General features: G+C 31.8%; 1 protein-coding gene across 10 annotated transcripts in view; it reads right to left on the bottom strand.

Annotated features, from left to right (window-relative positions):
* The window catches only part of LOC118181277 (meiosis inhibitor protein 1-like), a 223,644-nt gene that overhangs the window by 43,743 nt on the left and 167,484 nt on the right, over window positions 1-12,417 (bottom strand). For all 10 annotated transcript variants that reach the window (XR_015041844.1, XR_015041845.1, XR_015041843.1 and 7 more), the window contains exons 21-23: window positions 8,398-8,521; window positions 6,298-6,393; window positions 6,094-6,198 (exon numbers count right to left, since the gene is read on the bottom strand). Coding sequence is in view for 7 of the 10 variants with exons in the window: in XM_085819592.1 (XP_085675718.1) it covers window positions 6,094-6,198; window positions 6,298-6,393; window positions 8,398-8,521 (325 nt within the window). In the remaining 3 variants the exon portion in view is untranslated. The remainder of the gene's footprint in view (window positions 1-6,093; window positions 6,199-6,297; window positions 6,394-8,397; window positions 8,522-12,417) is intronic.

Raw genomic sequence — 12,417 nt, 5'->3', positions numbered from 1 at the left:
GCTTTTGGGTTGATCTTTACAATATGGTAACTGGTAGTTTGGCGACATTTTGGAGGCGATAAAGCTTACTACCTGGGACTTTGGTAATAATGTGAGCAGTACTCAGTTCCGATTACGCATTATTTTGCGTGAGGGAAATGAGATATCATGGGATATGTCATGTGATATTAATGGACGAATTACGGTTCTTTAATCGGAAAAGGAGGGAAATCGGGAAAAAATGTGGAAATTTTGTATTTAGCTTTATTCTGTGTTGTGTGAAACAGTGTTGTTTAATTTTTGGATCCCATGGCCCTAACTAAAGTGAATTCGAAATGGGTATTTAGGCATTGTGATAAAGAGAAGTTTGCTTTTTATTTAGCGGAGGAAGTATGGAGGAAAAATTCGCACAAAAAATCTTTCAATAATTTTATTGAATGAATTAGAAAAGTGTATCCGCCACGTAATCAAGATTCTGAAGAAGATTAGGTAAGTTAGTATTTTTAATTATTTGAGGATATTATTTTTATGCATTGTTCTAAATGTAAGGTGGAAAGGAATTTGGTATTATTGGGAAAATTGTTATTAGCAATGATTTAGTTTAAAGTAATTAGGATTGTAAGGTAATTTTTATTAATTTAATGTATGTGCTCATTTATATTTTAAGTAGTGTTTTTGAATTTAATTATATTTTAATTAAATGATAGTTATTTTGTGAATTTTATGTTTGTAGGAATTTGGTATACGTTTAAGTTGAAGTAAACGTGCATGGAAATAATTTAAATATTTGATACTAAGTATTTGTAATGCTTGCGGTATGAATTCGTTGGTGACGTGTATAATGTAATAGATGATTTAGAGGTAAAAGATTTTGGATATTTTATTTATTTTATATGTGGAAATGTTCATATTTGTAAAGGGTAAATACTTTTTCGCGATCAGGTAATTTCATATATGTTCTTTTTACCGGGTTTAAAGATTGAGAAAATTGTCATGTATTTTCGTGAAATTTTTCTAATTTATGAGAAAAAAGCAGTGTACATGGATATAGTGAAGAGTGTGCGCAATGCCATTTTTGTGCAATTCTGGGATGTTTTTTTAAGTAAAAATAAGTCGGCGTGTACATGGTTTATGTGTATGTGTTATTTTGAAAAACGCGTAAGGAGTATGGTATTGTGCACTTTTTCCCAATTTTGGAGTGAATATTTGTCATGATTAAGCAGTTTTGTTTGATAAAATTTCTAGCATAAGTGTAATTCGGCTAGTAGATTGTTGGAAGAAGTGTTCAGTAGATAAGAAGAAAAGAAACATGTCTTTACTTCGTGAAGACAAAATGGCGGCGGGGAAAAAAAAATAGAGGGTTGCTGTAGGAGAGTTGGTTGCCAAAAAACTGCCAAGTTACCATAATGTAAAGATCAACCGGCTTTTGTATCGAGAGAAAGAGTTCGTGGCACTCGCAATGCTTTGATTAGAGCAGCTCTAGCTAAATATAATTATATCGGCTTTGCAGATCTCTCGCAGTCAGTTGATTTAAACTTTCGTACCAGTAAAGTTAGGTTGAGCCAGCCTATAGTTTAAGATATTTTCTGTATGTAGTCTTAAACAACGTATCAGTGTTTAAATCTTATTTGACAGATATTGCTTAATTTATCTCGCCACAAATAGTGGTTATTTCTAGCAAGTGCCCCTTATGCTCCGAGTTGTGTTTAATAAAAGATTATTTAAAATCTTTTTAAGTTCTTGCCGGGCTAATTTTCCATAAGCGGGGTAAGTTGGCGCCAAACTCGTTTCGTTTGCGATGTCAAACTTCACATCGCCGTTTCCCTTCGCAATTGCCAACTGCAAAAAGAAAAGGCGATGTAAAATCTAACATCGCCAAACGAAAATGACTCTAAATACAACATAAGCATAAATTACTACAGACTGAAACATAAATTTAAAACAAACTACAAAAAATTCAAGTTACAAACATGAAACTAAAAATGGTACTATTCGGTTTTAAGGTCTGTAAATAATCGCTAAACTATTGTTGATGCCAGTGCTGCCAAAAATAATTGCGGCAACCCTAACGCAAGAAAGGAAGTATAATAGTAAATAACTAAGAGTGATGTTTTAATTTAGATGAAAGGTTAATTTCATATAATACTTTTTTATTATTATAATTTATATATAAAAGGCTAAACATGACTGAATGGAAGCATAAGAGTAAATAACTATTCAGATTATTATTATAATTTAGTATATAAAAATTGCTAAACATAACTGAATGGATGTCTGCATCGCTATTTCGCTACCGAGTTATTGCTAAAGCATAATGTCATCTCGTTGGTTGTTCAAACATAATTTTCTATAATGAATGATGCCTTTTTTTTTTTTTTTTTTTTTTTTTTTTTTTTTTTTGAAAACATTCTCGGTAAACTGCAGAATCGCCCACTTATTTATTTGCCGCTTTTTACAAGGTTAAAAACAATTGGATGTTTGTAAATTTTTTTTTAACTTTTTAAGTGACAATAGGCCGATGTGTACATAGATAAAGTCAAGGGTGTGCGCAGTATCATTCTTGTGTAATTATGAGATTTTTGTTTTTAAGTGAAAATAAGTCGATGTGTACATGGATACCGAGTATGTGCAATTCTTAAAAACGCGTCAAGCAGTGGGTGATTCTGCATTTCACCCAAAATTCTATCGCAGACTTTTCGTCATGGGCAATTCCTAAATTGTTAAATCCATAGGATATCAAAAAAGGATTTAAAAATTAAACTAGTATTTCAATGGCGTCTGAAGAAATATAGAACTATATAAACTTGCGCAATCTGAAATCAGCGCGTACGCTAGATTTGGCACGCTGTTAAATGGGCGCGTTTGCTAGATTTGGCGCTTTTGCGCATACATTTTCGCTGAAATTTCTTTACGGCCCTCAAAACGGAATAGTACCCTAAAAATTATTAAAATACAAAAATAAGTTACTAGAAAATACAAAAATAATACATACCAAATATCTCTTCGGTTGGATGCTTGCAGAGCCAAGCATAATTTTGGTTGGCGATAATTGCACCAATCTTGGTAACCCTGCTTTGATACACTAGATATTCCAACCGCATAAATCCTTGAAGTAACTAACTAGCGTCTACATTCCAAAACGGCAGCCTATAAGAGAGGCGATTCTATTATTTTCATCGGGGAGTAGGGAAGTTAGAATGGTTTTCTGAGGAATGCCAACGGCAGTGCACGATGTTTGCTTACATTAGGAAGTTCAGAAAATTGCAAAGGTGGATTGCCTTAGTTTCTGCGGTTATTTTCAGGGAAATATTAGGCAGTTTTTTTGGTTTGCTGATAGAGGGCAAATAGATAATTTACCTTTATAAATCCACGTTTATCTATTTAAACTTCAGAAGATTTAAGATGAAGTGAATATATTTAACACAACAGTACGCAAGCTTAAGACTTGTAAATCTTTTAAAAAACAATACATCGATAATTAAAAATATTATTTATAGTTCATTATTAAAAACTTTTTATAAATGCATAGTTATCATATAATTAACAATTCATCCATGCATTATCTCATTATTTATTATAATTAGAAGAGAAGATATTTTTTACAGTAATGTTTAAAAATTTGCTGTTGTCTTTTAAAAGATTTACAAGTCTTAAGATTGCGTTCTGTTGTGTTAAATATATTCGCTTCATCTTAAATTTTCTGAAGTTTAAATAGATAAACGCGGATTATAAAGGTAAATTGTCTATTTGCCCTCTATCAGCAAACCGAAAAAACTGCCTAATATTTCCCTGTAAGTAACCGTAGAAACTAAGGCAATCCACCTTAGCAATTTTTTGAACTTCCAAATGTAAGCAAACATATAGTCCACTTTCGTTGCATTCCTCAGAAAAACCATTCTAATTCCCCTACTCCCCGATGAAAATAATAGAATCGCCTCTCTCATAGGCTGCCGTTTTGGATGTAGACGCTAGTCTTGAACTAAGGGTAATGTGCAGAATCGCCCATTTATATGGCGCGTATCGATGTGTACACGGACAAATTTAAAGGAGTGCGTAATGCCAAAGTTTGTGCAATTCTCTGATTTTTTTTTTTTTTTTTTTAAGTAAAAATAGGTCGATGTATATATGGATACCAAGTTTGTGCAACTCTTTAACTTATTATTTTCCATTTAGCGATTTTTAGAAACGCACCAAGCAGTGGGTGATTCTGCACTTTCCCAGATTTTCGCCAAAGTTGTGGGCTCTCCTAGGATTTTACCGTCTCTTCACTCGCATCAAAAAATTTCACGTCTACAAAATAACTGCGTAATTAAAAATAAACTTTAACCCTTATTAACAACCATCTTCGAAGAACATTTTGGACACTCAACATCAGTTTCAATCGAAGGAATTAAACCAAGTTCTGAAATGAATCGTATAACACTTTCCTCTGACGTTAAAATTGTCAACCAAGTAAATATATTCAAATTCACTAATAATGGATGCATCATAAACTCGCTAAAACAGACAAGTTTCTATCGTCGTGGAATTCAACACACTGAACCACTTTCGCTCAACACTTTAAACATTCCACATATCTCAGTTGCCACATGCAAGGAGCAAAATTAAAAAAATAATAATTAACTAACCCGAAAAACATTAACTAAATAAAATTAAATGATAACATTCATAATCTGTAAACTACAGTCATCTGAAATCCAACATACTCCCATCAGCAACAGCTTAACTTCCTGCAAATATTAAACAGTAAAACTTTAAAAAATAAACACTATTTAAAAGTTAAATTCAAAAAATATATTATGGCTACACATAACTCACATTCAGTACAATCACCGAAATAATAAAACACGGTCCAGACAATTTAAAATCAGATTTGCAATAGTATTAACGTTTCTTTATCATTTTATCATCCAACTTAATTATTTAACTTTAACTGTTTAATTATTAAAATTTAAATTAATATTCTAATCTTTAAAATCTAACTCCCCCATATGCTACTCAAAACACTTTTATATATGTATTATTGATTCCAGCAAACTGCACAAATGTACAAGCTTGCATATCTTAAGTCATCATCTGCAATCAGGTAATTCAGATTAATCCTGTCTCTATTTTTATTTCTTCTCCCCTTTTTAATCCACTTTTCCTCGCTTGCCTTCCCTTTAACTATCTTAAAACTTCTCCGTCTTTTCTACAGTTAACTTTCTTCACGGTTCTTTCCGCTTCAAAAGTTGCTCCTATTCTTCTCTCGCCACGGGCGGTAGGAGAACTTTTTCGCCTCTTCAATCCTTTTCCCCCCTTCTTTTCGTTCCACCATCCCTTGCTCCGAGCTTTAGTCGCAAGACTCTCTCCCCCCCCAGCCCATCCCCAAGGCATTAGCAATTACTGCGGTTTTCCGTATTACCTAATTTACCTTTCCCAAGCCCTGGAAAATTAAGTTTCCCGGCTGATTGTCTTTCAATCTTTCCGATTCCATTAATGCAATGCATTCAGGAATTCGCCTTCAATCATCACCTCTCTCTCTTTCAATCTGGTAAAACAGGTTGAAAGCAGAAAGAATTTATCGTCCATAGTGTGGACTCCTTATTCACTTCCTTCCCTGTAAACCCTTAATGGTTTCCTTCATTACCCTTCAGCCAGTGCTTTGTCTTAATCACCTCAGTTCTCCTTAACGAAGTTGTGGAGGTAATTGCATTAAGTTGCAAAGGTACTCCGGAAAATATCGCCTTGGGCCTTGGGCCGAAATAAAGCTCTATGTTTGCCACAAGAAAACATACATCCGGAAACCACAACCAAATCGAAATCGCGCCAAACAGAAACTATCGCCAAGTTTCGCGTTCATCCTGCTTATGGAAGATTAACTGCTTGCAATACTATTTCAGATATAATGATCACTCACTATATGTCTAGTAAGGTTACAGGACAAAAGTTCCACTATCAGGATAAGTATAATCTTAAAAATGTAATGTAAAGAAATTATTTTTGAAAAATGATAATTGAATATTTCATCAAATTCAAACATTGAATTACATGAATTAAATCTTATTCATTATTAAACGACATATTCTTGTATTTTCCCACACAGCTAGAATATTAGTTAATACATATTATTACTTTTTTCGTCACTCCTGTTCTTTTTCACTGCAAAATGTAAGTAACGAACGGCTGGTACCAAAATGCTTTCATCTCTATGTTTTGTTGAACAACAGAAGCTTGTAACTGAAAAATAAAGCATAAAGGTTTTACACTAAAAAGTAACTAAAAGGTAAATATCGGAAATATTAATACAAAATGTTAAAAAAAATTGAATGGACATACCCTGGAAGATCAATTTAATCGGAATTTCTAAATTTTCAGGACGAATTTGATCATAACACCACAATAAACTTTCTTGCCCGAGAGAGAGAATTTCATCTGCAATAAGTTCCAAAGAAGAATATAAAGAAGGTAGTTATAAAGATCGCATAGAAAATTAAATATGGTTAACAATTTCCAAAGGGAAAAGAAAATATCATATTTCATCATAGGGCCTTTAAAAATACATTTAAATAAATGGACAATGCTCAAAATTTCTCCTAATTTTATCGGACAGGAACCTTAATCTTTATTTACTTCCCATACCCATTTTCTTCCTCAGCAGGAAGATTTTTCTACCGTTGCAATGCGCAACATGCATCCTTTTTTGGAAAATCTTTTGTCTTCTTGGTACTAGAATCTCAATACAGATTTGTTCTTTACTGTTTAGTATCTTATTATCAACTATCTAAACTTTTACAGTGCTTCAAAACTTACACAAACGGAACTGTTTTATACACTTTGTTTTATTTGCAATTAAAGCTCTACTTGCAATTAAGCTGCACTGAGTGAAAAAAATAATTTTTATGATTATGATATTAGGTCATGTAAATGATATATTTTAGTGGATTTTTTATTTTTATTCACTATCGACTCTTCTCTCAGTTATGATGCTTGATATTAAATACATTACCTGTTGTAATTGCAAGAGTCTCAGTTGTAACTATTAGGATTACTACAGTCTTAGTTTTTCTCTTCACAGTCTTAGTCCTTTATGCTGTAGCAACACTGATTCAAATTAATAATAGTCAAATTTTCAAAAAAAAAAAAAAAAAAAAAATAAGGCATGGTTGAAATAGCTATTGAATCCAAATGTTTGAAAAAAAGTATGTACGAGTCTGGATGGAGAAATTTCAAAAGTATTCGGAAATTCAATATTTTAATTTCAACAGAGTGAATAATTTTAAATTTGAGATTGATGATACTTTTAGTTAATTTCAGACACGTAAAATTAAAATAAAAATTTCTCTAAACCAGATTTTTTAAAAATAAGCTTTTAATAAAGATTACGGCTTACGCCTCTAAAAGTGCAAATATATTCATTGATTTCATTTAGGGACCCACGCTTTTATTATACATGATATAAAATTGTAGATAAAAGCTGTAAAGAGAATTTTAATCTATTTTTTCTCATTAAACTACATAATAAAGAATTTTTCTTCTTTTAATTCGTTTATTATTTTATGAGATTTAAACATGAGCTTATTTAAAAAAATTCTTTTTAAACGCTTTTTATTTTTATCTTTTTATTCTGAATGACGTGTATTAAATTCAATCACTCAATTGAAAAAATGACTTCCTTGCACGGATTTTTTCCTTTTAGTTCCAATAATGTCTAAAACATCCATATTGATTAACACAAGATGTGAAAATATCAGCTAATATTGTAGCAGAATTGCAAATGGAATGAAACTAAAGATTTCGAGAGGAGCTTAAACTAAGACACATCTTCAATAATATCAGGAAGACTAACTCATTCACAAAGAAACTGCCCAGCTCTTCTTAGTGACTCATCGTGACATCTTCTGAGGAGTTGTGGGAGGGTGGCTGTACTCTCCAATTTCGCGGGAAAAGGAAGAATTTTGAAAAACGCGGAAAGAGGAATCGCGGAAACAGAACTAATTCATCTAAAATAAGTGTTTCTTGTAAATGTGTTCCACAGTAACTATTCACTATATATATAACTATTTCTACAAATGTTAGGTCGAAGAATACGTAAATAAATTTACAATAAACTTAATTTTAATGGGTCTAAAGAAAAGCCAAGCGATCCGGGTTATTAATACTTTGGATAATTGAGGTTCGGATAATTAGAGTTCTACTGCATTTCAAAAACGAATGTCAAGTTCATAAATTAAAACCCAAAAGCCAATTTTGTTGAATGATTAATCCGAAACTCGAAACAGGACGTAACTTAAATACGGTAAATTATAATTATGCATTGCTTATAAATACGTATATATGCACTTTTTTATGCAGAAATTTTGTTATTCCACAGCCTTAAATTTTATAACATTGTTCCAATAAGTAAAATTTAGTCAAAATTATAAATTAACTAACTACCATTTGACTGCTTTTCTCCGTAATTTTTTATAATGAACAATCTTGTCAAGGAGACATGGATATGTTGCACTAAATCGGAAATTAATTCATCCATTTTTTCACTAAAAGCGGTATTTTGGTATACCTGAAAACATAAAAAAATTAATATCTAAACAGCAAAATCTTCGTTTATTTTTAGCATAATTTAAATTTTTAATGGCGGTATATATAGACATAAGAACAAAATTTATATTATTTTAAAACTAGATTTAACAGTATTAGACAAAAGGCGCTTATCTGAAAAAGAAAGAATAATATATTACTTTAATATTTTTGAAGAGAAAAAAAAAAGTTGTTTAAGAAGTGTAAATTTAAGGTGGAATCATGAGCACAATTCAAAACAAACTTTGCAATGTATTAGCAATAGCAATGAAACACATAAAACGCATATGTATGAAAATTCTTAATAGATGCAAATTATAAGTTCACGCTGGTTCTAGGTTGCAAATATACATTTCCCGTTGCTGCTATCTTTACGAATTTGTCATTCTATGTGTTTCAGAAAAGTAACAATTAATGCATTTAAAATGAAGAAGAAAATATTAACAATTGTATGAGAAAACTGTTAAGAAAATTAAACGCCTGCCATTTGTAAAATTGTATAACTGTTTTCAATAAAAGAGGAAAAATTCCAGAAAAAACATAAATTGAAGCTAATTGCATTAATTACATTGTAAAGGTTACTAAGTTTCAACTGTTATTTTAGGTTTAAACATGCTTTACTGTCTATTCTCGTTTCCCATCTACTATTCCCTACCATAATGAGTTTTTAGTATCGTGTTTTATGCAAATGAGTTAGAAGGAGTATTTAACCAGTTAACTGTGGCGCTTTTGTTTAAGAGTGCGCACTGTTTTGTGTCGCCAGAATCGAGCCATGACGAGTATATTCGTCAATCACAGAGTAAGTTGCGGTGGTAAGATATTGGATGTTTCATCCAATATCTGGGGGTTATTTTATAAATGGGTTTATTTTATAAAATTTAAAATTTTATTAATAATATTTACTTATTTGGTTAACATAAGCATATATTACACACATATTAAACTAAAAACGCAATCAATTAAATGAAATTTTATACATATAAAAGTAAGAATTTAAATTCATGCTGTGGAGTGATATTCAGCGAAACAGGCTACTATACACAATGGGACTTTGCAAATCGAACACCAGGAACGCGATTCCTTCCTGATCTTACGTTTGTAGGCAATGCGAACACCTTCGCGTAGGGTTGTTTTTTTACGATGTTCCGGGTATATAATCCCGAACATGATTCCCGCCTAATTGGCTTATATTATTTCTAAATGGCCGAGTTTGTGTCGATTTATTTCTTTCAATTGGATACGTCGCAAAAGTGTCTTCAATAAATTTGTGCAAAACGTTGATACGCAATAATGTTCTATTATTTTTTTTTTATATAATATGAATGCATTCAGACAGTCTATGAAATGGAGAAATATCTTTTTGTAGTACTTTTTGAGTCGTTTTCTTGCTGTGAAGTACGCTATGATAATTCCATCGCTCATATCCATTCCACCCATTTTTTTATTACAATCAGTCACTAGCTCCGGTTTCCTTGTTATCATTTTTCTTTTCTCTGTTTCTACTACGTTTTCATTATGTACAGTACTTACTAAATAAACCTCCCTCTTATCTTTCCATTTCATTATACGCATGGCGAGTATACTCGTCAATACACAAAATCGTGCCGCTTCTCCATGACGAGTATACTCGTCATTCACAGTTAACTGGTTAAGGAAAGTTCAACTTACTTCGATATAGAGTGCTTAGGAGTCCTTATTGGTATTTGCCTTCTGGCTACTTCGTTCTTAAATTTACTACGCTCGGCCTTATTGTACGTGCCTGCCGATAATCGCCGGCTAGGTAAATTTAACGGCCAATTACGTTAGGTATTTGTGTCTAGCTTCGGTTAAGTCTGTTTAGTTTAGTATTATATTAGTTTCTTATTTTCTTATCCTGATTTGAAAGCCCGAGTGGAAGCTTTCCCGTAAGCATGAGAAGGGGCCATCTGTTATTATTATTATTATTATTATTATTATTATTATTATTATTATTATTATTATTATTATTATTATTATTATTATTATTTTGAGTGAATATAAAAGGGTAATTTCACCTTTCCCAAAACTCTGTAGTAACTACTTGAACTCAGCGATAAGTTAGTTCACTTGGTTCACTTGGATAAGTTTATTCACTTATATGTTTGCTTGCAAACAATGAACATATATAACTAACAAGTATTTCCAATGGCTAGAACAGAAATGGGCAAACATTTTCGGTCGCGGCCAAAATAAGTTTTTCTAAAATTTTTAAAACAATATACAAGTATAGTATATTAGTATATTTAAATATGTTAATGAGATGAATGAAATTACGATTTAATTTTTAAATGTTCCTTATATTTAGGTTCGAAGTGAACTGTACTAATTCTCAGGAACGAGGCTAAATGCTCATACGTGAGTCTACTTCTGAAATAATTCTTTCTAACTTTCATAGTTGAAAACACTTGTTCACATATATAAAATGAAGCAAACATAGCACTGATTTTCTGGGCGTGAGATATTAAATTTGGGAATCTTACTTTCGATAATGATTCGCAAAACTCTTAACTTTAGCATATTTAGAAACAAATGCTTGAGATGATTGTGAGATTGCAACTCAATTAATTCTAGCTGCAAATCTGACCTCACTGCTTCACAATTTACGTTGAAAGGCATGGTAAAAGTATCCAATTCTGTTCGAATGGCACTCAAAAGTTAATATCTAGATACTGTTTACCTTCTTAAAAAATGTTTTGTCGGCTTGATAATTTTTTACAAAGATTTCCTGCAATTTGTTTTCTTTCATATCCAGACATTGCTTCCTAATTGGAATTCTTATGCTTTTAGATGTGAAAATGACGGGAAATGTTATATTTCTTTGAAGACTGCTACAGCTTTACTGCAGATGAGACACACTGGTTTATCTTTCACAACTGTAAAAAAATATTTCCAGGTTCATTCATCATTTAAAGTACGACACTATGAATCAACTTTACGTTGTTTAGTAGCCATTTTGGGGTTTAAATATTTTACGAATAACTCAAACAAGCACTAGCTACGCTATACTTTTAATTAATTTCACCACTATTCACAATTATCCTACATGTTAGCATTCTTTCCATACGCAATCAATAATATTAAAACTCGTTCCAAAAGAAAACGCCGCTGGCTGGAGCATTCTGCCACATGTGAGACATAATTCACCTATATTGAATTCCCATACGTCTGCTCCCCGAGAAAGAGATAACGCTTGTTAGCGCCAATCTACTGCTATAACTAACAGCCACTTTTAACACTTTACCAATTGAAAGCTGTCTGTGCTTGCTATTTTCGTCGATTTATGTTTTGAAGAACAAATATAGAGAAAATTTAAAAAAAAAAAAAAAAAATCATCATTCCTTTGGAAAAAAGGGAAGAAAAAAATAATATTTAAACAAAGTAGAAAAGGAGATGGATATATAATATATAAATATATATTTCTTTTAATTTGCCTCCGAACGGCAAATTCAAATTCTATCCGCGGGCCGGCTAGAATCTTTTGGCGGGCCTACGGGCCGTAGTTCGCCCATCCCTGGGTTAACAACGTGCAAGATACGCTTTGCTAAGAGATAAAAGTATCTGTACAAGACTGTGAAAATTATTTCTCCCCTTTACAATGCATTATACATCATTTACTAGGTTAGATATAATGATGGAAAGATATTTATCATTATAAGATAGTGAGAATGATCTCTGGTCCTAATAATGCATTACAATTACTTTGGGTTTCTTGTTACAATATAGTATTCGTGTAATAACAAGAAAACTACTGCTGAACAAATTTATAGAATGAATAAGTACTGATATCCTACATGATATGTGAATAGGTATTGATATTTGAAGAAAGCGGATGAGAGCTGATGTTAGAGAAAAATACTGAAA

The sequence above is a fragment of the Stegodyphus dumicola genome, chromosome 6 (genome assembly GCF_044657685.1).
Source record: "Stegodyphus dumicola isolate Sdum_Otavi_A_Nest chromosome 6, ASM4465768v1".
NCBI classification, from domain to species: domain Eukaryota; kingdom Metazoa; phylum Arthropoda; class Arachnida; order Araneae; family Eresidae; genus Stegodyphus; species Stegodyphus dumicola.
The sequence above is the reverse complement of the archived record's forward strand: the minus strand, read 5'-3'. Positions and strand labels throughout refer to the sequence as shown.